The sequence below is a fragment of the Camellia sinensis genome, chromosome 13 (genome assembly GCF_055761805.1).
Source record: "Camellia sinensis isolate YWXY chromosome 13, ASM5576180v1, whole genome shotgun sequence".
Lineage (NCBI taxonomy): Eukaryota > Viridiplantae > Streptophyta > Magnoliopsida > Ericales > Theaceae > Camellia > Camellia sinensis.
Window position 1 is genome coordinate 31,417,314 of NC_138973.1, and position 25,413 is coordinate 31,442,726.

A 25,413-nucleotide genomic window follows, 5' to 3' on the forward strand; every position below is an offset into this window, starting at 1 on the left:
GGGGGTTTAGAAAGTATAATTTTTTTCTTAGTCCTTTTAACAATGAAAGGAAGGTAAATGAGGTTTATAGCCAAATTTCCCTAAATAGTACTGTTTGAGTGTGTGAAATTCATTACAAGTCTAATTTTAATAACAACAATGATATATTTTTTTTAAATTAAAACTTTAATTGAACTCTAGTGAGGTGAAAAAAAAAAAAAAAAACCAAAACATCACATTAGATGAGTCTCACTCACACATTAAAACTATTAAAGCTCACAAATAAGCGTTTCAAAACATTTTTGTTTTAATAATCTAAACTTTTTAATGTGTAGACCTTATCAAATATTTTATCTCAGTAAAAAAATAGCGTTGATCAGATATCAATAGTGCCTTGATCATAATATTTTTTTGTCATCAATTTATTTTTAAACTCATATTTGTCATTAATAAAAATATGATCTGATCAAGTGACTATCGATATTCGATCAACATGATTTTTTGTATGGATGAAGTACTCGACGAACTCTACACATTGAATAGCTCAAATTATCAAAATTAGACTCGTGATGGAACCCATAGATCTAACCGTGAACTCCAATTCAATTTGAGACTGGATTTTTTCTTTTTTTTCCCTAATTTTTTCTTACTTGTGGTATTGATTGGTTAAATTTGGAATTGTCAAATGGGTTTTAATTTATTAATATAAGGGATAATTTCATATTCATCTGCCAAATATGAAGTCTTGTTTCAATTTGTTTATCAATAGTTAATGTATAAAAAATATTTTAGTTTAATCTTAAAAAAAGTTCAAAAATCATCTTCTAAGTAAGACCTTAGCCATCTTTTATAATTCTACACATTCTTTTAAGGAAATTAATATGCCAGCTCACTTTTTAGATCTATTTTTTAAACCAAATAATGTATAAGTGATATAATTAATTGATGATTAGAGAATATATGAGGAAGAGTATTATCTTTAATATGTTAATTCATTATCACATTATTGAGCTTGAAAATTTTATTTTATTTTTTGTCTTGAATAAATACTCTTCTTTTAAAGAGTAAATGCTATTCTCAATCTTTTTTTTGAAGGAAGATTTGGTCAAAACCCCCTCATAATAAAATTTTAATGCATTAAGGATAAGGAGAAGGGAATAAATCAAGTAAATAAATTCAGCAAGCAATTAATAATACCGAAAATAAATAAGAAGGGAAGAAGAGCTTAAACACAAAGATTTATAGTGGTTCGGCTCATCGGCCTATGTCCACTCCTCAAGGTTTCTCCTCGAGAATTCTTTCACTATGAATCAAATCGATACACCACCATAATCTCACCAAGCCTGTGGATTTTTACAGGGCTTACTTTATCCGTTGAGGACCTCTCAACTAAATGCCTCACTTTACAAGATTTCACTCCGAATAATGGAAATAAGAACAAGAGGTACAACTGTCCTCTTTTACAAGATTTATCTCTTAAAAAATGTATATGAAAGTGTAAGAGCAGAGAGTATTTTTGAGATGCATTCAAGAAAAAAAAAACTCAGATATGAAAGTGAAAGTTCAAGAGTAATATTCAGCAAAGATTGATCAGGAATGATTTGAATGCTCGAAGTTCTTCAATCCTTTAGATCTGGAGAAGTGTTGCCTTTATAGACTTTAATGTTTTCTAGCCGTTGGAGAGAAGCATGGGTTGTCTTCTAGCTATTGGAGTAGAGCATGGGTGATGTTTTCAAGCTATCAAAGCAGAGCATGTGTATAGACTGTCAACAAGCCTTTGGAGATGGAGCCTTCTCAAAAGATGCAATGACCATTACTACAAATCTTGGTAGGTGAAGATAAGATATGTTTCCATAATGATAATAGCAAAGTCTGCTCATTATGATGACTGCAAAGTCTGCTTATAGATCAGAAAAATAGCGGCTAGGTTTTGAAACCCAGACTTAAGGGTGTCGACCCTTTGTTCTCTTTTCTTCTCTGCTTTGATTGCCAGGTGTTCCTGGTGTCGACCCTCCCGTGATTAGGTGTCGACACTTTGTTTGCTGGAACACTTTTCTCTATCTTTTGGTGTCGACCTTGTCATGTGCTTGTGTCGACCCTTAGCTCACTGAAATTTAGTGTTGACCCTTTCATGTTGTGGTGTCGACCCTTTGCTGTTACTTTGACTGAGCCTTGTATACTGAAATTTGGTGTTGACCCTGGAAAGGCTTGGTGTCAACCCTTAGTTGCTGCAACACTTAGGCATTGTGTACTTCATTATGGTGTCGACCTTTGCTGTCTTGGTGTCGACCCTTGCTGTCTTGGTGTCGACCATTGGACTTGTTTTAAGCACATATAGTATTTTGCATACATGTGCTAATTCCATGTTTTGAGGTGCCAATATTCATGAGAAAATGACAAATTTGAAGCATTCAACTATTAGAAACAATGAAGAGCAATAATAAAATTTTATATTGAAAATTTTGAATATTTAAAATGAGTTTAAAATATTTGTTGATAATCAAAATTAATATGAATTTAAAATGAATAATCTTGGGGCTAACACTCTCAGCAAGATCTATTAAATAAGATCTATGTTGAATATGAAATTTTTTTTTTTTTTATAAAAAATGATTACCGTTAAAATTGATGTAAACAGTAACATAACATGTTACTATGTTTGACAGTGACATGTTACTCTGTTTGATAATAACATGTTCTTCCGCCTCACAGTAACATGTTGCTCTATGTGACAGTAATATGTTACTCTGGCAATATTGTCCAAGAAAGAAAAAAGAAAAGAAAAGGCATTTTACTTTGTTCTCACTCAACTATGTGTTTTCTCCTTAGGGAGTTTATAAAGAAAATAATTTGGATTGTCATTTTCACAAAACAAGAATCCAATGAAGGGATTTTGACTAAATTTTTCTCTTTTTTACCCATACTTCATTTATTGTCTTATTAAGAATTAATCAAAAGACGATTACAAAATAATCAGGAGACATGATATGAAGATTGTGTATTTTATAAGGAGAATTCTATTATACACATCTTATACCATATGCACTTTTAGTTATATCATTTTCTTCTTTAATTATGATCAAATTTCTTCTTTAGTTATAAAATTATTTTGAAATTTCAGTTATGACTTTTTTGTATTTGGTTATAATATATATATTTTTATTTTATAGTTATGACTCAAAAGATATGAAATTATGACATTTTTTCTATAATTATGAGGTACATATGGTATACTCCCTTTAAAGCTGCGTATCATAGTCTTTTCCATTTTGACATAAATGGTTTGGCTAAAATAGCCACAAAAAGACAAAATAAGCTAAAAAACCAATAAGACAAAATGTTACATCTAAACCATAATCATTTCATTTTTTCTTTCGCATAAGTCAAAAAAGTTAAAAAAAAGACCATCACAAACGAGGCTTTTTAGTACCAGGCTAAAATAGCCAAAAAAAACCGAAAAGTCAACTCACATCCCAAACGAAAGGCTAAATATTTTACAAAAATATCATATTTAGAGATGTGCCAATTGAGTTGTCATATTATTACTCCTATGGGTCACATTTCAAATACATATTTGATTATTTCAATGGTCAAGTTTGAGCTATTTAAGAATTTGATCATCCTCATCTTTCATGGGCATTAGAAGATTGTCATCCTTAGATCATTAGAATTGGTTGGTAATCAATTGAATGGAACTCTTCCTAAAGTCTAAGTTAAAAAAGAAATTTCAATTTTGTCCCTTGATTTGTTGGAACGGGTTGCGTCCGAAATAGTTTATCAATAGATTGAATTTAATTTGAATCCAAAACCCAATTGATCCAATTATTGCTGGATTAGATTCCTAGCCTTGGTTCACATAAGTTTAGTGGCGAAATTGCAACTGAACGCTGTCACCTCAGACAACAATTTTTTTTGAACATTAAAAGGTGTTTTAACAATTTCTCAGCCATGGCGATGATGCAAAACTCGAAAAGTTGGGTTTTTCAAGAAAATCCCCACACCACACCCTCTTCAAACCTCACAAATTGAACAATACAAGATACAATTATATATAAACTCCAAGACTCCAAATAAAACCAAAATCTCACACGCACTTAGAGAAAATTGACTCTTGACATCCTAATGAAATGGTCATCAGGTTAACCCCATTGATTATGGCACTACCCTTTTTATTAACCATGTTCATAAGACATTGTGACCAAAACATATTCAGCTCCAATCCACCTGAATCGGAAAAAATAAAATTATGTCATGTCTAAAACCACTTGATCCTACTCAATTGCCATGACTACTTTTACAAATTCATAACCATCAATTTTCTTTCTCCTTATAGTTTCAGGACACACTTGGTTTGACCAGGACGCCATTGGCTCTTAGATAGCACAGAATAGCACAGAGGTTTTGACTTCTATTTCAAAAATAGCAAACACAGCATTGGATATCACTGGCACTGCCGCTTCACAACCACCACCATTGCACCACCACCTATACCAATTTCGTCCTTGTAAGGCATTGAAAAGTTGAATTTGATTGAATATATCACAACTGTCAATAATTGAACTTTGCACCAATAGGGACAAGGCATGCATTGACTTGGAAGATCACTAACGCTGTGTTTGGTTGGGGATTTGGGAAGGGAAATGGAAAGGGAAATGGAAATGAAAGGAAAAGGAGAAAGAATTAATAGAATTTCAAATCCCAACTATGTTTGGTTGTGTTGGTTATAAAATAGAATTGATGTCCTAAAAGGTATCCTATTTCTTTATTTATTTCTCACCCCCTTTCTTTTCCCATATATTTTTTATTATAACCAAACATAAATAGGATTACATTTCTCATTCCTTTTCCAAATCCCACCTCAAAAACTCCAACCAAACACAGCATAAAAGTCAAAAGAATACGCCAACCGATTTCCTGACTATTCTTCCTCACACCAATGGTTGGCTGGGGTAATTCCATAGATTGCTTATCTGATGAGATAGGAGACGAAAGAAATCACACCCTCAATTCCAAATTAATGCCAATAAATTTATAGGTATTTCAATGGAATTCAATTTCATGAAAATTTTGAAATACAAGAATTGTAAGATTTTACCGAGCAGCTAAGAATGAATTAAAACAAGAAGATAAACAATCTTGTACTTTATATATTTGTCTCATGTTAAGAAGTAAAAGAACCTAATTTGGACAATAAAAAATTCTATTTTTCCAGTGTGACAAAACATATATAATTGACATGCCACATATACATACATATATATATATATATATATATATATATATATATATATATATATATAATTTAAAGACATGAGAGTGACCACTGAAAGCATCAGTGCCATCCAAGACGTGGCTCTCATGGCAAGCAATAAGACAAAAACTTTCATAGTTTGACTTGAACCACATTCTGTGTGTATACCATCACAATAAAGCAGTTCAGTTCCTCTGTGTATATAAATTCCCACACAAACAGAGTGCCAGACTCTGACAGTTGAAGTTGGAGAAGAGCAGTGGCTTCATGGCTTCTTCTCTGCCAAATTGTCCGCCGTTTGAGTTCGCCGCCAAGTATTACTCCAGCACGGGGGACAGTTGTGTGTGACAGAGCAGTTTCTTTGGAGGGAAGGCAGTCTTAAATCAAGGTGTTGGGTACTCTGTTATTCTTGGATTTGGGGCCTTCTTTGCTGTCTTCACCTTCTTCCTGGTATTACCCCCTTTCTATCTCTCTACACTCTATTATTGTTCATAGGGTTCACACTTGTAATTAGTGGCAGTATCGAATAAACCCACTACTTGGGGAATTGTCTCATAAAATGGGTGTATTGAGAAATTTTGTGGGTGTATTTAGAATTATCCAGAATCTTGTTGAAAAGTTCTAGCCATTGGAATCCTAAAAAATCCCCTCATAAAATCATAAAATCTTCTCCTGCCTCCTAGAGTTGCACTTATTTTTCACTGAAGGATAAGCTTAGTGGAAGTGTAGATGGTAATGACCAAGACCATTACATGACCTTTTACATGAATAATAATTTGAGAGTGCCCCTTCCACATAGAATCATTAACAATTATTTGTGTTAGGTTTTATTTCTTGGCAATCCCGTTTGACAAAACTCCTTTGAGCTGTAATTTTATTCGTATTTTTATTTCCGTAAGGTTATGAGTTTATTAGATGTGAATCCAACCCGAATCGAGCCTTGCAGAGAAATTTGTGATGTTAAAGCTTTCAAGATTGCCACTTCGCTGATTATGACGGGGGTCGAGCTGCCTGGTCAGCTCGCGGCCAAAGCAAAATGCAAAAATGCATTCAAAATTGCCGAAGCAAAATGCAAAACATGCATTCAAAATTGCCGAAGTTGCCTTTTTCAATTTTCCAGTTTTGGCCTCCCCGCTAGAGCGGGGAAAGTGACGCTTGAGCGGGAATTGGACCCTCTCAGCATTTTTGTCAAGCCTGCAAATATACTGGATGGTGTGATTCGATGCTCGAGCGTGGAAACTGACGCTCGAGCGTGGAGCCTATATGAAATCACATAATATAAAGTCTCCGATCGAGCGGGAAGTCCCACGCTCGAGCGGACTGCGCGAACACAGTTTTCCGGATTTCAATTAGGATTGGGTTTTCTTCCAAATCTAGGATTACTTTTGGTTTTGTATAAGTAGTTGGTTTTCTCCCAAAACTAGACTACTCCACAATTCCTCCAGATCTTCTTTTTGGTTCTTAAGGTTTATATCTGGGGATATTTTGTTAGTTTTTCTTTGATGTTTTATTGAGTATTCAACTCATGGTTTAAAAAGAGTACATCAAAGGTTTTGTTTGTTATACGAAAGAGAGAGTTGTTCTTCGGTGGATTCTGAAGAATTCGAGCCTGAAGCTTTGGTGGATTCCGGGGTGGCTCATAGTAAAGACAATTCCGAAGTGAAGACGGGTTGGAAGAGGCACATAGAGGTTGGTTCAATTAAGCATGGATTCGCTAGGTAATTAAGAGTATACCTGTGTAATTCCTTTAAATCTTCTTAGTGGATTGTTTTGTGGCTGTTGTCCGTGGTTTTTTTATCACAGTTGGAGGTGTCCAATTGTGGTTTTTTCCACGTAAAATCGTTGTGTCTCTTTGTCTTGATTGTTTGATTGGGATTGTTATATTCTGCTTGAAATTGATACATAATCACAAATCAACATCTACGAGGTTTCTAGATTTTTCAATTTGAATTCCCAAACAAGTATGATCATTAACAAGTAACAACTATTTGAAACTCCAAACTAGTGTGAATTATCTTTTTGTTTCTTTACCATTAGTGCTGCTTGTTTAAATTGAAACAACAAACTATGAATTAATTTGCCAGGTTTGGCTAGAGAAGTGATATGTTGGATCGCACCACACATCAGAATGGTTCAACACTGCAGGTAGGAATGTTAAAACAGGACTCATTGCTAGTGTGATTGTATCTCAGGTAATGTGCTCAGTTCACCCACTTCTGCAAATCTGGAATACCTTTATGTTCACCTAACAAATGGCTTCAAAATATTGATTTCTAAAGTGGACTTGGGCTGCTACAATTTTACAAAGCTCAAATGTTGCGTGGGAATATGGAGTTAGCGGCCCTTTCTGGTATGCCAGTGGGGCTATCATCCAGGCATGGCAACTCTTCTTTTTCCTCCATTGTTTTTGTTCTTAAGTTCTTTGTCTCCACAAGAAGGAAATCAGATACTTTTCAATAAATAATTTTGGTAATTCTAAATTGAACAGGTACTCTTGTTTGGCGTAATGGCGATAGAGATCAAAAGAAAGGCCCCCTATGCTCATACCATATGTGAAATTGTGAAAGCTCGGTATGTCACATAGTTGTCATGATTCCAATCAAAACACAGAATGTGCCATAGCTACTTTAATCATTTTATTCGTTGAAAAATTTCATTTCCTTGAATTTGATGGCTGTCTTTCCATTACTTTAGATGGGGAACCGCTGCTCATCTTGTGTTTCTCACTTTTTGCTTCTTGACAAACATCATTGTCACGGCCATGCTTCTTCTTGGTGGCTCTGCTGTCGTGAATGCACTCACTGGAGTGAACATCTACGCTGCAAGTTTTTTGATCCCACTTGGCGTAATTGTCTACACGCTTGCAGGGGGGCTAAAAGCCACCTTCTTGGCAAGCTACATACATTCAGTAATAGGTATTTTTGCTCTTTATATTGTAATCTTGTTTTCCAGTTACGTTTGGTGCTTATATGAGCTCTATTATTTTTGTCTTTGGTTTCAGTGCACGTTGTTTTAGTCGTGTTTGTGTACTTAGTTTACACATCAAGCAGTAAGCTTGGCAGCCCAAGTATCGCATACCATCGTCTGCTTGAGGTTGCAAGCAAATCAAGAGTCTGCCAAGAGCCACTCACCCATAATGGGCAGTCATGTGGGCCAGTGAGTGGGAATTACAAGGGCTCTTACCTTACAATGTTGAGTTCTGGAGGGCTCGTCTTTGGGATAATTAACATTGTTGGCAACTTTGGTACCGTGTTTGTTGACAATGTAAGTGAGCGTTGGCCCTGTGTCTACATTCTTCAATTGCTAAGTAACAAAGAATATTTGAATGTGTAGGGATATTGGGTAAGTGCAATTGCTGCAAGGCCTTCATCAACTCATAAGGGCTATTTGTTGGGCAGGTTGGTCTGGTTTGCTGTGCCATTCTCTCTGGCAACATCACTAGGTCTAGGAGCACTAGCCCTTGATCTACCTATAACGGCAAGTGAGGCCAGTCATGGACTTGTTCCCCCTGCAACGGCTATTACTTTGATGGGAAAAGGAGGATCTATTCTTCTACTTACTATGCTTTTTATGTGAGTTTCAAGCAATGCTACATTAACATTTTCAAAACAATAGATAACATGAATTGAGCATTATATATATAGACCATGATCTTGCTAATATCAGTGTAGTAAGACTACATTTTTAGATGAAAAAGTACATCAATACTCTTATGAAGCTTGGTAGAGCTTTTGTAAGTTTTATGTCGAAGTGTCATCCCCAATATCAGTTGAAGGCCCTCAAAACCGAATGAGTTGAGCCAATTGGTGATCTTATATTTACAATCACCATTTGAGTTCTAGCATTCCTTTTTTTTTTCAATTTTTATTCTTAGCAGTTTCAGAATTTTTGACATTTACATTTACTACTTTGGACAATTTTACTACTCAAATTTAATTGAGTCCCATAATTTCAAGATTTTGGACTTTTGTGGCTTCTAAAATGTGCAATACTAAACTTTCATCTTATTCAAATATCAGTTGAAGTTGAAATTTTGTTTAGCGAAGTTTTGACAGTTTAATTTTCAAATCTCCACATTTTGGCCAATTCATTCTTTCTTTGTTCAAATATGTACTAAATCTTGAAACTTCAATATTTCAGTATTCTGTTATAAACACTGAATTTTCTGGCACATGAAAAACAGGGCTGTGACATCTGCCGGTTCATCAGAACTAATAGCAGTCTCCTTATGCACTTATGACATCTACCGCACTTACATAAACCCGGATGCAACTGGAAAGCAAATCCTCAGAGTGTCAAGGGGAGTCGTCCTAGGCTTCGGATGTTTCATGGGATTTTTAGCAGTAATACTAAACAAGGCCGGAGTTTCATTAGGATGGATGTACCTCGCCATGGGAGTCTTAATTGGCTCTGCTGTTCTTCCCATAGCTTTCATGCTTCTATGGCGAAAAGCAAATGCAATCGGTGCCATCCTTGGGACGACTATTGGTTGCATTCTTGGGATTATCACTTGGTTGTTAGTTGCGAGTGTTGAGTATGGAAGGGTTAATCTTGACACGACTGGAAGGAATGCACCGATGCTTGCTGGAAACCTCGTGTCTATAATTACTGGTGGAGCAATTCATGCTGTGTGTAGTTTTTTGTGGCCTCAAAACTATGATTGGGATACAACAAAGCAGATAACTATGGTTGAGAAGGAAAAGAGTGCATTGCCACCTGAGGAGTTCAAGGAGGAAAAGCTGATAAGAGCGAAAGCGTGGATTGTGAAATGGGGTGTTGGTTTTACTGTTGTGATTGTTTTGTTGTGGCCCCTTCTTTCTCTTCCTGTAGGTAAATTCAATAACCAGTGTTTGAATTTACATTTTTTATATTCACATTTTTGTGAGATTGGATTACCAGGAGTCAGACCAAAGGCCTTAAGAATGGACAGAATGGGGCCAAGGACTTTCAGCAATTAGCTGGCAACTCATTCTGTTCTTTCTGATTCCTTGTAATCCAATCTCACAGGTAAATTCAAAATTTTGATATTCACTTTTTGCTTCAATTTCCATAATAGCACATGAGTGCTTAATCCTTCTATTTTGAAGCCACTACCAAAAATTAAAATGAAAAATTCATCACCAAGACTTGAACTGACTATAACCTCATTCCCAACTTCTACATACAAACTTTTTGAGATTAAATCAATTGAAGAAGTGTGATTTTGTGCCAATAATATGTTACATCAGTTTGATAAGCAACATTTTTTTTTTTTTTTTGTTCTTTTGTTTTTGTTGCTGAACAAGTAACAAAATTTAAATTTTCACTACATAAATGGAAATTGGAAAATGCAAGATGTGATTTGATTAAACTCTTCTTCCTTTTTTATTGTTTTGTTTTGTTGTTGGGTTATTGCAGGGCGATTCAGCGAAGGGTACTTCACATTCTGGGCAATCATAGCAATAGCATGGGGTACAATTGGATCAGCTGTAATTATAGTTTTGCCACTGACAGAAAGCTGGCAAACGATCCAAAGCGTCATTCTTGGCATGTTTACAAATGACAGGCTCATGGAAAAGGTCGAAGAGTTGAATTTGAAGCTGAACACGATCATGTTGGCGATACCTGAAGCAGAAAGAATTTACTTGCTTGAGAAAGGGAAGGCCAAGAAAAATGAAGCATCAGAGCCAGATGCTCACATTGTCCCTGCCTAAAACATTTCTCACTCAGCTCATCATGAATGAGTGGCACAAAATTCTGCTTGGATTTTGAAGTGATGAAATAAAAAAGGGATAAAAATTGGTGATGCAAATGAGTATTGTTACAGCAATTGGTTTCTACGTTAGGATTGGTAGCAGTGTGTTTTTTTGGATTTTGGTTCAGTTTTAAAAATAAAAAAATAAAAAAAATTAATTTGTTGTTGAGCCTTGCTTCTAATTTTTATATATCTTGTAAAGTTTGTCGTTTACATTTTGGTGTTACCAGTTTGAAGAACTGTCCCTCAACTAGTTAATGGTTGTTTTTCCACATTGAAAAAGTATATACATATGCCAAATAGACAATTCATTTAGAAAAAATAGCCAAATTAATAAAATTTACATTCTAGACATTAATTTGTCTAGTATTTTTCCTAAATGAATTTTACATTAATAAATTAATAAATTTTATTAATAGAATGTAAAATTTATTAATAAATACTAGACAAATTAATAAATTCTGCATTTTGTTGTTAGTTATGACACATTGTGATATTATTGGTTATAACATTATTTTGGTTATGATTTTATTTAGTTATACATTATAATTCATTTGTTTATTTATTTATAGTTATGACTTTCATAATATTGAGTTATGCTATTTGTGATAATTAAATTCACAAATAACATAACTTACCTATGGTATCATAGCATTACCCTAAAATTTACAATTTGAAACAAGATTCACTTTCATAAATGTGATAGGTTTCTTAGTAATTGATATATTATATAATAAAGAAACTTTGTAATTTATAACATGACTCTCTTTAATAATGAGATAATTGTTAGTAAATAAAAATTTTAAGATTTGTTGGGAAAGTGTATTTTTAGTAATTTTTTTGTTAAAATATGACCTAAAAAATAATTAAAATGTTTGGGAATAATTTTTTGACATTTTACGAAAAAAAATAAAATTGAATCTTTGAATTTTTTTATATAATCTTTTTTTGACTTTCTTAATAACTTTTTTTAACTAAAATGTTCAATTCCCAAATAGACCCATAGTTTGTGTAATATTAAAAAGAATATGGCTAAATCAAAACGATAGCTATTTCATCGGATCAAATTTCTGTCAATCGTTTATTTTTTCACTGTTCATTTTTTTTTATTATACAAAATTGATTTGATCATATAGTTATCGATATCCGATTAACGTGATTTTTTATAAGTGTATAGTTATATACATTGAACGGTTCATATTATCAAAACGAGACCCGTAGTAAGCCCCCATGGCCCCAATAGCACTCTCCAGTCCGATCATAGACTGGAGGGAAGCCAAACCCTTTGAAAAAATTATAAACCAAATAAATTTTAGATTTTGAACTCCCAAAAATTGATTGAAGACTAAACCAAATAAGTAATTTTTTTATACCACTTTTTATTTATAACATGATTTGGCATATGCATAACCATTATTACAAGGGATAATTATTTACTGGTCTTGTTATAAGGACCTGTGCATCCCACAAGTGTTTGTATAGATTAGAAGTCCCACATGTGTTAGTAACATTTTTTAAATTTGTCACTAAAAATTGGCATTTAGTGATATTTTTCGGTAACAAATTTTTTAATTGTTACTAAAAACTAACAATTAGTGACACGTTTTTTAAAAAGCCATTAAAAACATTAAACAATAGGACTTTATGATAACAATTAAAAGTGAATAGGACTTTTTAATACACTAAAAAATAAAAATAAAAACTTATTGATACACCCATTTTTCTAATATGACTTTTCAATCAATTTCCTTTATTACAATAGCTGTCAAATGAGTCTCACTAATATTCAGTGGTTATATATGGCAACAATGATAAATCCCTTAATTTATCTCTCTTAAATTGTTTTTAATGATGTGATATTGAGGTTAGATCCTACATGATAAAATATTTGACAAATAAAAATTTGATACTTATAAAATATATCATTAAAAGTGAATTTTAAAAGTAATATATTAAATATTTCAAGAATTTTTCTATATCATGATTACACAAGACCGGCTCAAGTAAAGGGCACCAACGCCACTTCCTTGGTCTCTGAATTAAAAACGCTTTTTTTTTTTTTTTTTGATTAAAATTTGTAAAAAAATAAAATAAGTTAAAATAGTTAATAAAATAAAATATCACATTAAACTCATAATCATTTTACTTTTCTCTCACAAACATCATATTTAATTATTAAAAGAAAAATCTAATAATCTTTCTAAACACAAATATTTTAGCCTATTAAAATAATTAAAAATTAAAATAGCCTATTAAAATAGTCAACTTCCCAAACAAAGCCAAGGAAGGCCCAGTTGCTTGAGTGAGCTTGCATATAATATTTTTTTTTGGGTGTGTTCGTGTAAAATTATATAATGAACATTGATCAATACCACTCTTGTTTGAGAAGTTGGCTATTTTAATTAGTTAGTTAGTTTTTTAATTATTTTAGTCTGACTAAAAAAATTATATTTGGAAAGTTAGTTAGATTTTTTTTTTTTTTGTAGTTGATTTGATGGTTGTAAGAGAAAAAGTAACATAATTATGAGTTGGTTGTAGCATTTTGTACTATTTTAATCTATTTTATTTTTTAGTGAGCTATTTTAACTATTAAAAAAAAAAGAGTAAAATGAGAGATTTACCACATCAATGGTAGAGTCTGGATCAGCAAAGAAGCATGTCAATTTTCCTTTGCCATATCAAATTGCTAAGGGATTGTTTGGAATAATCTAAATAAGTATATTTTTTTTGTCTTTTTATAAAAAAATAAAATAAATACACTTATTTAGTTATGCCATATAATACCTAAGCTATCAATCATTTTGTATAAAAAATAAAAAATAAAAAGTCAATTTATAGACTACATGCCCCTTTCTCTTTCACTCACTTTAAATGAGAAAAAAACTTGAGCTCTACACCACCTAACCCACTATTAAATAATGTTTTAGGAATCAGTCGGAATTGGCTGGTCGATTGAATATTGAACCGAAAATTGGTTTTTTAAAAAAAGACTTTCATAAATTGTCCCAAACAATCTTAGTTAAAAGGACAATTTTGTACTTTTACCTTACACCTTCAACCCAACCGGGGAAGGTCTCTTTGAAAGTGCTACTATATATATAAGACGCGTTTACCTAGGAAGTTTTTATTTGCATTTCAAAAAATTGATTGGACATCTTATTATTTTGAGCATCTTAATAATTTAAAATTTTATTTATTTGTTTAGATCCAAGTAATATTTATCATAATCCTAAAAATTTTAAAAGTCCATACAAATGTACTTTGTACACCCCATTTTCCATAAACAGAGGAACAAAATAAAATCACATTTTGGGTCTCTGGAACTTTAAGCGACGAATAGAGATTCTGAGTTTAGCCAAGATGAAGAGGTATTCCAAAACAAATGTTTCTCACTTAGTGAATCAAAATATATTTGTCCGGATACTTAATTCCGAACCTATAAAGTTTGTTCGGATATTCAGTATTGAACACAAAAAAATTGATTCCAGTTGTTTCATATAGATAATTTGTGTCGAACAAAATATATTTGTCCAGATACTCAATTCCGAACATATGAAGTTTGTTCAAATACTCAATGCCAAACACAAGAAGATTGATTCTAATTATTTTATATGGATATTCAGTGTTGAGCAAAATATATTTGTCCGGATACTTAATTCCGAAGTTATGAAATTTGTTCGGATACTCAGTTCCGAATCAATTCAAAAAACCAACCTATGAAAAACGATGAACAATAATTAAAAACTTACTTTCTCTATAGAAAATTGTTTGGAAACGTCTTCTTTATCGTCCATTGTTGATTTCAATATGAAATAGAATGCAATAATGATGGAAGAATGCAATAATGATGGATTAAAGCAAATAGGGTTGGGTATGAAAATGCAAAGTGATGAAAGTAGAAAGAGAAGAGAGAAAAAAAATATTAGGATTGATGATGAATGCAGTGTCCAAAATACTTTTATGTACATTTTTTCCAAAGTCAAGTACTTTTTTGTTATTTTAAATAGGGACTAAATATTTAAAAAAAAAATCATTAAATTGGGTTGCACAACCTATTTTTTGGGGTGCAAATAGAAGCTTTTGCTTACCTGCTTGAGGCTTGTATATATATTTTTTCGATTTTACCCTTTCGTTTAGAATTATTTACCATTAGAGGGTTGCAATTTAATTTTTCCATTTTGCCCTTTTATTTTGTATTATTTACCAATATTGGTGGTACTAATTTGGATGAAAGTTTTTCCGTAATTATGCAAAGATTCTTAGTCAATTATGAAACATAAATATTTTGGTTTTGGATAAATTAGAGTGCTGCTATTAGCACCCCATGAGTTATTTTGGACCCCTCAATTTTTAACTCTTTTTTTATTATAATAACAACCTCAAATAAAATTACTAAAAAGGACATCATTAATTTTGGGACACTTCATCTCACAATTAAACTCACGCACCATTACATCATGAATTAAGGTTTATGAGAGCACTCACATCCATCACCACCCATCCATTTTCCCCAAATCTCACCTTCAAAACTTATCCACCCTCAAAACCTTGAAAACCCTTTGGCGGCAATATTTTAGCAATAACAGTAGCAACTATTTGATTACCCACACTTCTCCGACAATGATAATGAGTGAAAGTTTTTTCGGCAACCACAACTCCATGAGATGAGAGGAGTACAACAATAAAAGTTTAGAGGAAGTTCATAACTTTGATAGTGTTCTTAGCTCAGAGGAGATTAGCCTTGTAAGGGTAAGTTTCTTAAAAAAAAATAGCAAAATTAATAAAATTTGTTCGTCATGTTTTCGGGACTGAACTCCCGAACATATGACCAAAATTCAAGAACACAGCCTTGAACATTGTTTATTTGTTCGGGAACTAGTAACTAAACATTGTTTATTTGTTCAGGAATCGAACATTAATCACCAAAGAAAAGGATGAGGCCACACACACACACACACACACAGAGAAAGAGCATAGATAGTAATCACACTTGGCTCTTCTTCTTCTTTGTGGGTTTTGTTAGGGTTTTTGGAAGAGAGTTTTTTTTTGGGGTGTGAGGGGTGTGCATTCAATTGAATATGTGGAATGTTTTCACAAGGATAATTTTGGTATTGTTTGGGGGGAGAAAAGAAATTTTAAGGGTTTCAAAATTTATAAGTGAGGGTCCAAAGAAATAGGAGGTCCAAAATAATAGATGAGATGCTAATAGCACCACTCATAAATTATAAATACACCGTTGAGGTTTTTTTTTTTCCTCCTTATTTTGCCCTTTTATTTTGTATAATGTATTAATGGTAACCTATAATTTAACTTTCCCATTTTAACCTTTTCTTTGATAATATTTACCAATGTTGGTTGTACTAGTTTGAGGAAGGATTTTTTGTAATAATGCAAAAGATTCTTGGTTAATTATGACACATAATTTTTTTTAATTTTGGGTGAATTACGAATAAACTACTGAGGTTTGTTTAAAATATGAAATCCCCTACAATACTATAAATTACAACTATTCCTTATTAGAATTTTTAATTTAACATAATAAATAGAAAAAAAAACTGTAACAAAAAATAATTTTGAATAAAATATGAAAAAATATATTAAAACAAATGAAAATTCATCTAAAAATAATTTTTAAAAAATCAAAACAAACAGAATAATTTGTTATAAGATTTTCATTTTGGAAATATAAATTTATCACAAGAATAGCCTGCGTCTTACACGGGTCCAAAAATATTTTGTTTCAAATGAAACCAAATCAAAGTTTAACGGTGATACCATATGATTATTGGCATGTAATATCACCATTCGATTATTCCATTCTAGTAAAAAAATAGGGGATTTTTTTTAAAAGTCCATAGTATTAAGATTTTATAGCATAAAGGACACCCAATATTTTCATAATGTCTAAGGTCCCTCAACATCGATCCGGAGAAAATTCGACCCAGAGAATTTCTCTACACTTCCTAGAGATTTTCTCTCTAGAGAAATTTTGGGAATTTCTTTGGACCTCCTAGAGATTTTCTCTCCAGAGAAATTCTAGAAATTTCTTTACACTTCCTAGAGAATTTCTGTGGACCTCCTAGAGATTTTCTCTGTGTTTTGATCAAATCAGAGAAAATTGTGTTTTGACTCAACAAGAGAAAATTGATAAAAAAAAAAAAGGAACCTCTGTAACAACTCGAAAATTTAAGTTATCCTTTCAATTTTGTATTAGTATTATGGTTGTATGTGATAATTAATTAAATAAATAATAATAAATACAAAATCTAATTTGGCATTGTATTATCAAATATGGGATTAATTAGGAATTATTATTTGAGGCCAAATTAATAGAAATATGGAATTATAATACTAGCTGGGCCAAATTAAAGTTAAAGATAGTGAATAAATAAATATAAAGGAAAGAGTAAATAAATAAATAAATAAATAATAATAATAATAATAATAATGGGTGTGGTAGTAAAATAAATAATTAATTTTCTGTTGGTACACGATAGAATGTAATTTAATTAGGAATTAATTTATTTATATAATTATATTAAAAAACTGGGTCGAAGTATAATTATCTTAAATATTTATTAAAGATAAGTATAAATCTAATCGAATCTGTGAGAAGATTCGCGCCTGGCCACGTGTTGGCCGAATGAAGCTTTTACCTCCCTATTTATAGGGAGGAGTTGATCAACTCAGGGGAAAGAAAAGGAAAAGAAGGGAGAAAGAAAGAAAAAGGAGAGAAAGGAGAGAAAAGGAAGCGAAGAAAAGGGAAAGAAAATAATGGAAGTCAGAAGAGTCTTTAGTAGTGGGAAGAAAGAGTGAGGTATTAAAGTTAAGGTGAGTTATGTTATACCTTGAGTTACCATAATATATTTTATGTATGTTTTGACTTACCATATTTATTTTATACAAGTAATGTTTTATAAATTATTATAAACTATATTAATATTTCAATTACGTAGATTAATTTTTGAACTCTATTTGTTAAAATGAAACCCATGGATATGTTTGTTTAACTTTTAAATAAATATTTGACTATAACTTTATAAATAATTATGTTTTGTAAGTACCACCACGGGAGCCCCATGCCTTGGGGGACTTAAATAACCATTGGCCTCTGTTTGGTCACTTTGTGGCCCTCTATTGTCATGGATCTATTAACTTTTATTCTGTGCTGAGATAAGTGCTACACTATTGTGGGAGCCACCTCTATAATCCGTACGAGCCACCTCTTGAATCCGTACCTCTGTTCTGACTGTTGCTCCTGTGACTTATGTTCTGTTCTGTTCGGTACCGTGGTTATGGTTATTTATTTACATAATCTCAGTTTTGCAACTTAAATGATTGTTTGTTCAGACTAAGTTATCTTAAATATTTTAGTTACATAACTATCCATGGTTATTTTGTCTCCTTTATACTCTTGGTATAATATTTCTCACTCTGCCATGTGTTTATAGCTGTTTACCAATTTTTAGGAAATAATGCAATTCAGAAATAGCTTTTGGAAAGTCTTAGATGCGGGACTGCGGAATAGACACACACAACATTTTTATGATATTTTTTATATGCAAATATTAGCCTTTTTGGTTAATAAATTTTGTAATAAAAATAGAAGCTCAAATGATTATTTTGGTACCCTCACTTAAATATTATTTCCGCTTGCGCTTATTAATTTGTTTAAGAATTGGCCGAAGGTAACCTTAGTTATTGGCCATCACGATGCTTAACCCTTGGGTACGGGGAGCGGGTCGTGACAACCTCAAGATCAATATATACCCAATCATTATCAAACCAGAGAAAATCCATTCAAAATCACATTTTTCATTTTTTTCCCCCTTCCAATATTTGAGCAAGTAAACAAATTAATAGAGAAACTAAAGCAACCAAATATCAAAAAGGAACCAACACATCCCTGAGTTTTCCAGAAAAAATTTACAGTGAACAACTAGAGAAAATTCACATAGTGGCCAAAATCCAGAGAAAATTTACGCAGTGGCTAAATCTAGAGAAAATTCACACTGTGACTAAAATCCAGAGAAAATTTACACAGTAACTAAATCCAGAGAAAATTCACATATAATCTGCATAAACCCTAGAGTCTTTGAGTGACTAATCACCACTCTCATCATCTCCAAACCCTCTCTCTTTTCTAGAAAAAAATTCACAGTGAACAACTAGTAAAAATTCACACAGTGGCCAAAATCTAAAGAAAATTCACACAGTGACTAAATCTAGAGAAAATTCACATATAATCTGCATAAACCCCATAGTCTTTGAGTGAACAATCACCACTCTCATAATCTCTGAACTTGAACAAAATTGTTAATTTTTGAAACTCCAACTTGAACAAAATTGTTAATTTTTAAAACTAGACTTCACAAATTCACTGTTCTTTATTTCAAATCAACTCAATAGCATGAGAATTAACACTCCATGTGATACAAACACAAACAAAAATGAAGAGTAAAAATCTGAATCATATCGAATTGGTGGTGATAAATAGCGAGGGATGTACAAAGAGCAACTTCTCTCCCTTCCTAATATTCTTTAGGACAACAAGCCCTCTCTCTCCTACTTCTACTCTCTTTATTGCCATTTTCTGTGGCGGAGGACCCGACTCCGACAGCCATTTTTGCAACGCTACCGCTTTCTGCCTCATCACAGTAGATATCTGACGTTTCTCTCACTTATTGCTCGTCTCTCTCACTCTTTGAGTGGATTCGTCCACTCTGCCTGTGTCGACACAACCTCTTCCATCTTCTCACCCCATTCCCTCAGATCTGAAGGAAGTCAAGTTAAGTTTTCCAGCCATAATGCTAGTGTTGCAAGTACTCTAAAACAGGCAAAATATTATAACTTTACACGGCATGCATTAGTATGTCGTGAAAACCTTTATTAAAAAAAAATTCAATTCGATTTTTTTTTTATTTAAAAAAGCTAACAATTTCAAACCAAGCTTCTCACCTTACATTTTCCTAGTTGAGGACATCATAAAAAATAATTTATACGTTATTTTATAATTTAGTGTCTCTTTTAAGGGATAATTGCACCCAATGGGATTTTGAGAAAAAAAAATTACATATTCATAAAAAAGTTTACAATTTTAATAATTAATATTTACATGGCTTCTTATTAATTTGCAATTATTTTTTTTAAATTACCTTGATTTGATATTTTTCCTTCTTTTAATAATTTATTTATTTTTTACTTTTTAGATGTACCTAATCTGAATACAACTAAAAAATAAAATATTTGTAAAAAAATATAATATATATGAAATGTATTAAATTTTATATTTTGTTTTGAATTTAGTGATTTTTTAAAAATATTAAAAAATATTTTTCTTTTAAGTATGTGTAAATTATTTGAATTTAAAAAGTAAAAAAGGAAAAGAAAAATTAGTCTAAGGTCCCTCTCCCACTTTTAATAATGGAAGAGATCCACAATGTTATTTTATGATGTCTAAGGTTCTTCAACCCCAAACTCATATATCACAGAGAAATTTAAGAAGAAACGAAAGGGCTTCAAAAACTAAGTTTGGTCTCTCTCTGCTCTCTCTCTCTCTCTCCTACATCAAACCAGTGCTTCGTCTATCTCCCACCGCTGCTGAGGATCACCATCGTTTGCACACCGCCCATCGCAGCAACTCCGAACACACCGATACCGCGACCCAAGTCGTTGTTGGCTCACACCGACACCATACCAGCTCGCCAATCAGCACCGTCTTCGCCGACCTACTCGCCGACGTCGTGACAATTCAGCGGAGCATCCTTCTAACCTCATCAATTCGCTCATGTCCGTCAGTACATTGCGCTATTGACCTACTCTAGCTGTTGTTGTGCTGCGGTTTAGCTCACGTGTGCCTCTTAGTTTGCATTGCTTCATCGATTTCAGCTCAGTCGCGGTCATCCCTGTCGACCTCAAACTATACCAGTGCTCACCGGTGCTCCGTGACGATCAATGCTACTTCAGATTCGGATAGCAGTAAAGAAAGCAAGAGGGTGCTTGTGGTGAAGTTGAGAGCTGATGAGGAAGGGTTTTGAAATTGGGCATCTAATGTCAAAGAAGATTGCGCACTTGGTATATACATAGGCAAAGCTTGAAGCATATACTTGACACGCATGGCACTTAAATTTACCGCTGAATATTAAATTGCCAATATTCTCGTACAACTGACCAAATGAATATTGGAGCAGGGTGAGTGTGTGTTGGTGGTGGCAAAATAAGCAAAAACTTGCATTCAAGACAGATGTAGACAATAGAATCATCATCCTCAAAGTGAAGCTAGTTTATTTGAAGTCAAAGAAATTTCCTGGATCAATGTACAATCACTAAGGTTTGTTCATAAAAATGTAACTCTGCTACAAATAGAGGGAATTTCTTTGGTTTCAATCCAGAGAATTTATCTGATCTGTCTGGTTTGGAGAGAATTTCTTTGGTTTTGGACCAGAGAAATTTGTGGGTTTGTTAGTAAAGATTGAATTGTTGGCTTACATATTACACAAAGAAATTTGTGAAGTCAGAGAAATTTCTCTGGGTTGACTGCAGTAGAGGCATTGGTGAAGTTGGTATTGATAGAGAGAGATTTGTTGATGGAGTTTAAGGTGTCTTGTTTGAAGACATTTGATGTTAGAAATTTTGATAAGGTTTGAATTCATTTTGAGTTTTTAGATTATGGATTTGGTTACTTGAAATTGTGGATTGAAATTGAATGTGTGATTTGATCATAGTGGGAGAATGTGATTTGGCCAGAGAAAATCAACAAATTTCTCTGGCCATCACACAGAGAAAATTAACACAGAAAAGTAACAGACACAATTTTCTCTAGTTTGGTTAAAACATAGAGAAAATTATGAGTAAATAAGAGAATATTAGTCAAATACACAGAGAAAATTGTGAACAAATCACAGAGTTATTTGTGAGCAAATTAGAGAAAATTCAACCCTAGAGAAATTTCAAAACATAGAAAATCAAAAAAATTGAACAAACCAGGGAAATTTCAAATTTCTCTAGTTTGAAATTTCTCTGGATGGAAATTTCTCTGGATCAATTTGAGGGACCTTAGACATTATGAAAATATTGAATGTCCTTTATGCTATGAAATCTTAATATCAAGGACCCTAAAAAAAATCCCCCCCCCCAAAAAATTATTTAAAATATTTAAAAACTTACTCAATTAAATTGAAAACCATTGCCCCGTTACTCTCTCACTCGCTCTCTGGGTCTCTATCTCTCTCTCTCTCTCAACCCTCTCTAAACCCTAATCTCTCTCAACCGATCGAATCAATCTTCTTCAGCCCCGTTTGATCTAATCTCAGAGCGATTGGTGATTCATCTCAGATCCAATCTCAGAGCGATTGGCAATTTTGATTTTGAGATTTTGAAGCTCCACCGCCTCCACCATCTGCATCGGCGATGGGAGCGAGCACCATCGTCTACTAAGGTGAGAACTACCGTCTCTCTCTCTCTCTCTCTCTTAGTTTCGTATTCTCTCTCTCTCTCTCTCTCTCTTAAGCTCTTCCTTCCCGTCGAGTTTGGTCAAATAACAAAACTAGTGCATTTTATTTAAGAATTTCGTTGTTTGAGCAATTTCCTGTATAATAATTTGTTGATGGAATCTCAATTAAATTCCACTCCAGTTTTCCTATTTCATGTTCATGCTTCTTGATGGAATCTCAATTAGTAGTATTTTGTGTGTAGAGGATTACTATTTGTGACTAGATATTAGGAAAATGATATTCATCAATTCTGTTTGGCGTTCACTTCAATGTGATTGTAATTTAAAGCTTCAATTTGTTGCTCTCTCTCTATGTGTACCCATTTGGTGTTGTCTATTGCGTCCAAGTCACAGCAACCTCTTGATTTGCCTTTCGGTCTGGTTAGTTAATTATCTGATGAAATTCCTGAAATTCTGCTAAGTAGAGTGAAAAATCTAGAAATCCCCTAGATGTTGATTTGTGATTATGTATCAATTTTAAGCAGAATATAACAATCTCAATCAAACAATCAAGACAAAGAGACACAACGATTTAACGTGGAAAAAACCACAATTGGACACCTCCAACAGTGATAAAAAAACCACGGGCAACAGCCACAAAGCAATCCACTAAGAAGATTTAAAGGAATTACACAGGTATACTCTCAATTACCTAGCGAATCCACGCCTAATTGAACCAACTTCTATGTGCCTCTTCCAACCCGTCTTCACCTCGGAATTGTCTTTACGATGAGCCACCTCGGAATCCACCAAAGCTTCAGGCTCGAATTCTTCAGAATCCACCGAAGAACAACTCTCTCTTTTGTATAGCATACAAAACCTTTGATGTACTCTCTTTAAACCATGAGTTGAATACTCAATAAAACATCAAAGAAAACTCACAAAGTATCCCCAGATATAAACCCTAGAACCCAAAAAGAAGATCTGGAGTAGTAATCCTAAAATCTGACCCAACACGCGAATTTATAGAATCTGTCCCGCGATCTCCGCTCGAGCGCCCAACAGCCCGCTCGAGCATCTTCAGCAAAATATGCGCGTGATATAACAGAGGTCCGCTCGATCGCTAGAGAACCCGCTCGAGCACGAAATCACACATCTCAGTACTTTTGCAGGCGACCAAAACTGCTAGAACCAGGGATTCTTCGCTCTAGCGCTGGTATGTCCGCTCGAGCGGACAGGAAATTTTGAATGCATTTTTGCATTTTGCTTTGGGGGTGCTGCCCCTCGACCCCGCCGTGGCGCTGCCCCGAACCCACCAAGGGGCGCTGCCCCCTGGACCCCCGTGAGCTGACCGGGCAGCTCGATCCCCGTCATAATCAGCGAAGTGGCAATCTTGAAAACATTAGCATCACAAACTTCTCTGAAAAGCACAATTCGGGTTGGATTCGCATCTAAACACTCATAGTCTCACTGAAATAAAAAGTGCGAAAATAAATACAACTGAAAGGAGTTTTGTTAAACAGGATTGCCAAGAATAAAACCTAACAGTCCTGAAATTCCAAGAATTTTGCAGAGGTTCACAGAAAAATTATCTGATGAAAATCTGCAGAACTTGATAGAAGTTGTTGAAGAGTTCATGGTGAGGATGATGGAAACAATATGTTGAAGAACTAGGTGGGAATGGGATAGAATCAATCCGTAGGGACTTGTATATGTCTTGACTTTGTTGTGAAGAATCATTGTACACAGATTTATTGTAAAGAAAATTAATGTAATTTCTTGAAAATTATTGGACTGACTATAAAAAATTCATTAATATAAGTTTGCAAATTAGGGGATGAAGTGTGTGCTTGAAGTACTAGTTACTCTTATAATTGCTATCTATTAGTTAATAAGAAGGTCAAACACAAACAAGTCTGTCTCAACAAGCATCAATGCATCATGTGATAAATTTTTTATGCAGCTAATAATCCAATCCTACTCAATTTTATTAAATTATTATGAACCAAAAAGAGTCTGCTCATGTCACCCTTTGCTTGTAAGAATTTTCTATGAGCACATGAAATCTTATAATTACATAGATGAGGCGGTCCACGACGACGGGAGTGGTGCCAAGGAGCTGTAGTGTTGGGATGGAGAGGATTGATGAAGAGAGGGCTTGTGAGTTTGGGGATAATAATTACAACGGTGTTAATGTTAGGAAGGAGTTGTTGGTGTATCCTAGAAGCAGAAGTTATGCTGTCACAAAGACAAGTGCTGTTGCCTTTTGATCCTTTTCTTTTCTCTCTGCCATTTTTCCTTTTTCCTTTTTCTCAATTTAATTTTTTGTGTTTAAAAAAAAAAAACTCAGAATTTTAACATTTCAAATTATGAGCATTTTTTTAAATATTTTTTTTGGGAATGTAGGATATAAATATAGGGGGATTGAATAAATCTCCTTTTCTTTACCTGATTGATTGTTTGTTTTATATATCTATGAAAGCTGGTTGTTGTTAATACAAGTGAAGTGGGATCCTAGCTCCACCATACCTGGTGTATTCTTGCTTAGGTTTTCAATGTTGGTTTTCTGAATTCAATACATGTACGTAGGTTGCTTATATTTCAATTTTGCAACTGTAGGGATGTCATTGAAGCTAGGGATTCTGAATACAAGGCGTGGGCTCATGTTCAGACCTTGAAATCCTCTCTTGATGAGCAAACTCTGGAATTGCAGGTTAAAATATCAATTGGCGTTGAGGCCATCTCTCATGTTCAGTTATTTTATGGTACAGTTTGATATGTCAATTGTTTCATCTATATTACCCTTTTGGTACTAACTTAAGTTCATATGGATGCTGAGCATTGGCATTGTTTAGTTCATTTTATATGGGTGCTGCACATGATTGCAATCCTTTATTTTTATTTTGGTTTTGTTTTGTTCTCTCCAGCATGATATATATATATATATATATATATATATAAGAAACTTGAAGACATTTTTTTATCTATGCTATTTCAGGGAAAAGTTTGGGCTTTCAG

General features: G+C 33.4%; 1 protein-coding gene across 5 annotated transcripts; it reads left to right on the forward strand.

Moving 5' to 3' along the window:
• The first annotated feature begins 5,141 nt into the window (after positions 1 to 5,141).
• LOC114287833 (urea-proton symporter DUR3) lies at positions 5,142 to 11,131 on the forward strand. 5 transcript variants are annotated; one of them, XM_082901843.1, is made up of 9 exons: positions 5,142 to 5,680; positions 7,315 to 7,422; positions 7,510 to 7,605; positions 7,719 to 7,801; positions 7,925 to 8,145; positions 8,232 to 8,494; positions 8,564 to 8,802; positions 9,414 to 10,060; positions 10,628 to 11,131. In XM_082901843.1, the coding sequence occupies exons 4-9, from the start codon at positions 7,737 to 7,739 to the stop codon at positions 10,921 to 10,923; spliced, it is 1,731 nt and encodes a 576-aa protein (XP_082757969.1). In that variant the 5' UTR covers positions 5,142 to 5,680; positions 7,315 to 7,422; positions 7,510 to 7,605; positions 7,719 to 7,736; the 3' UTR covers positions 10,924 to 11,131. The 5 variants fall into 5 exon arrangements, with proteins under 5 accessions (XP_082757969.1, XP_082757972.1, XP_082757971.1 ...); XM_082901846.1 differs by having other exon boundaries at positions 5,272 to 5,680; positions 9,414 to 10,237; XM_082901845.1 differs by having other exon boundaries at positions 5,297 to 5,680; positions 7,925 to 8,138.
• The last annotated feature ends 14,282 nt before the right edge of the window (positions 11,132 to 25,413 follow it).

Bases quoted from the DNA above. Each gene is read 5' to 3' on its own strand.
- LOC114287833 (XM_082901843.1), top strand. From the start codon at position 7,737: ATGGCGATAGAGATCAAAAGAAAGGCCCCCTATGCTCATACCATATGT. The intron at 8,146-8,231 runs GTATTTTTGCTC...CTTTGGTTTCAG, and splicing joins CTACATACATTCAGTAATAG to TGCACGTTGTTTTAGTCGTG. The intron at 8,495-8,563 runs GTAAGTGAGCGT...TTGAATGTGTAG, and splicing joins GTACCGTGTTTGTTGACAAT to GGATATTGGGTAAGTGCAAT.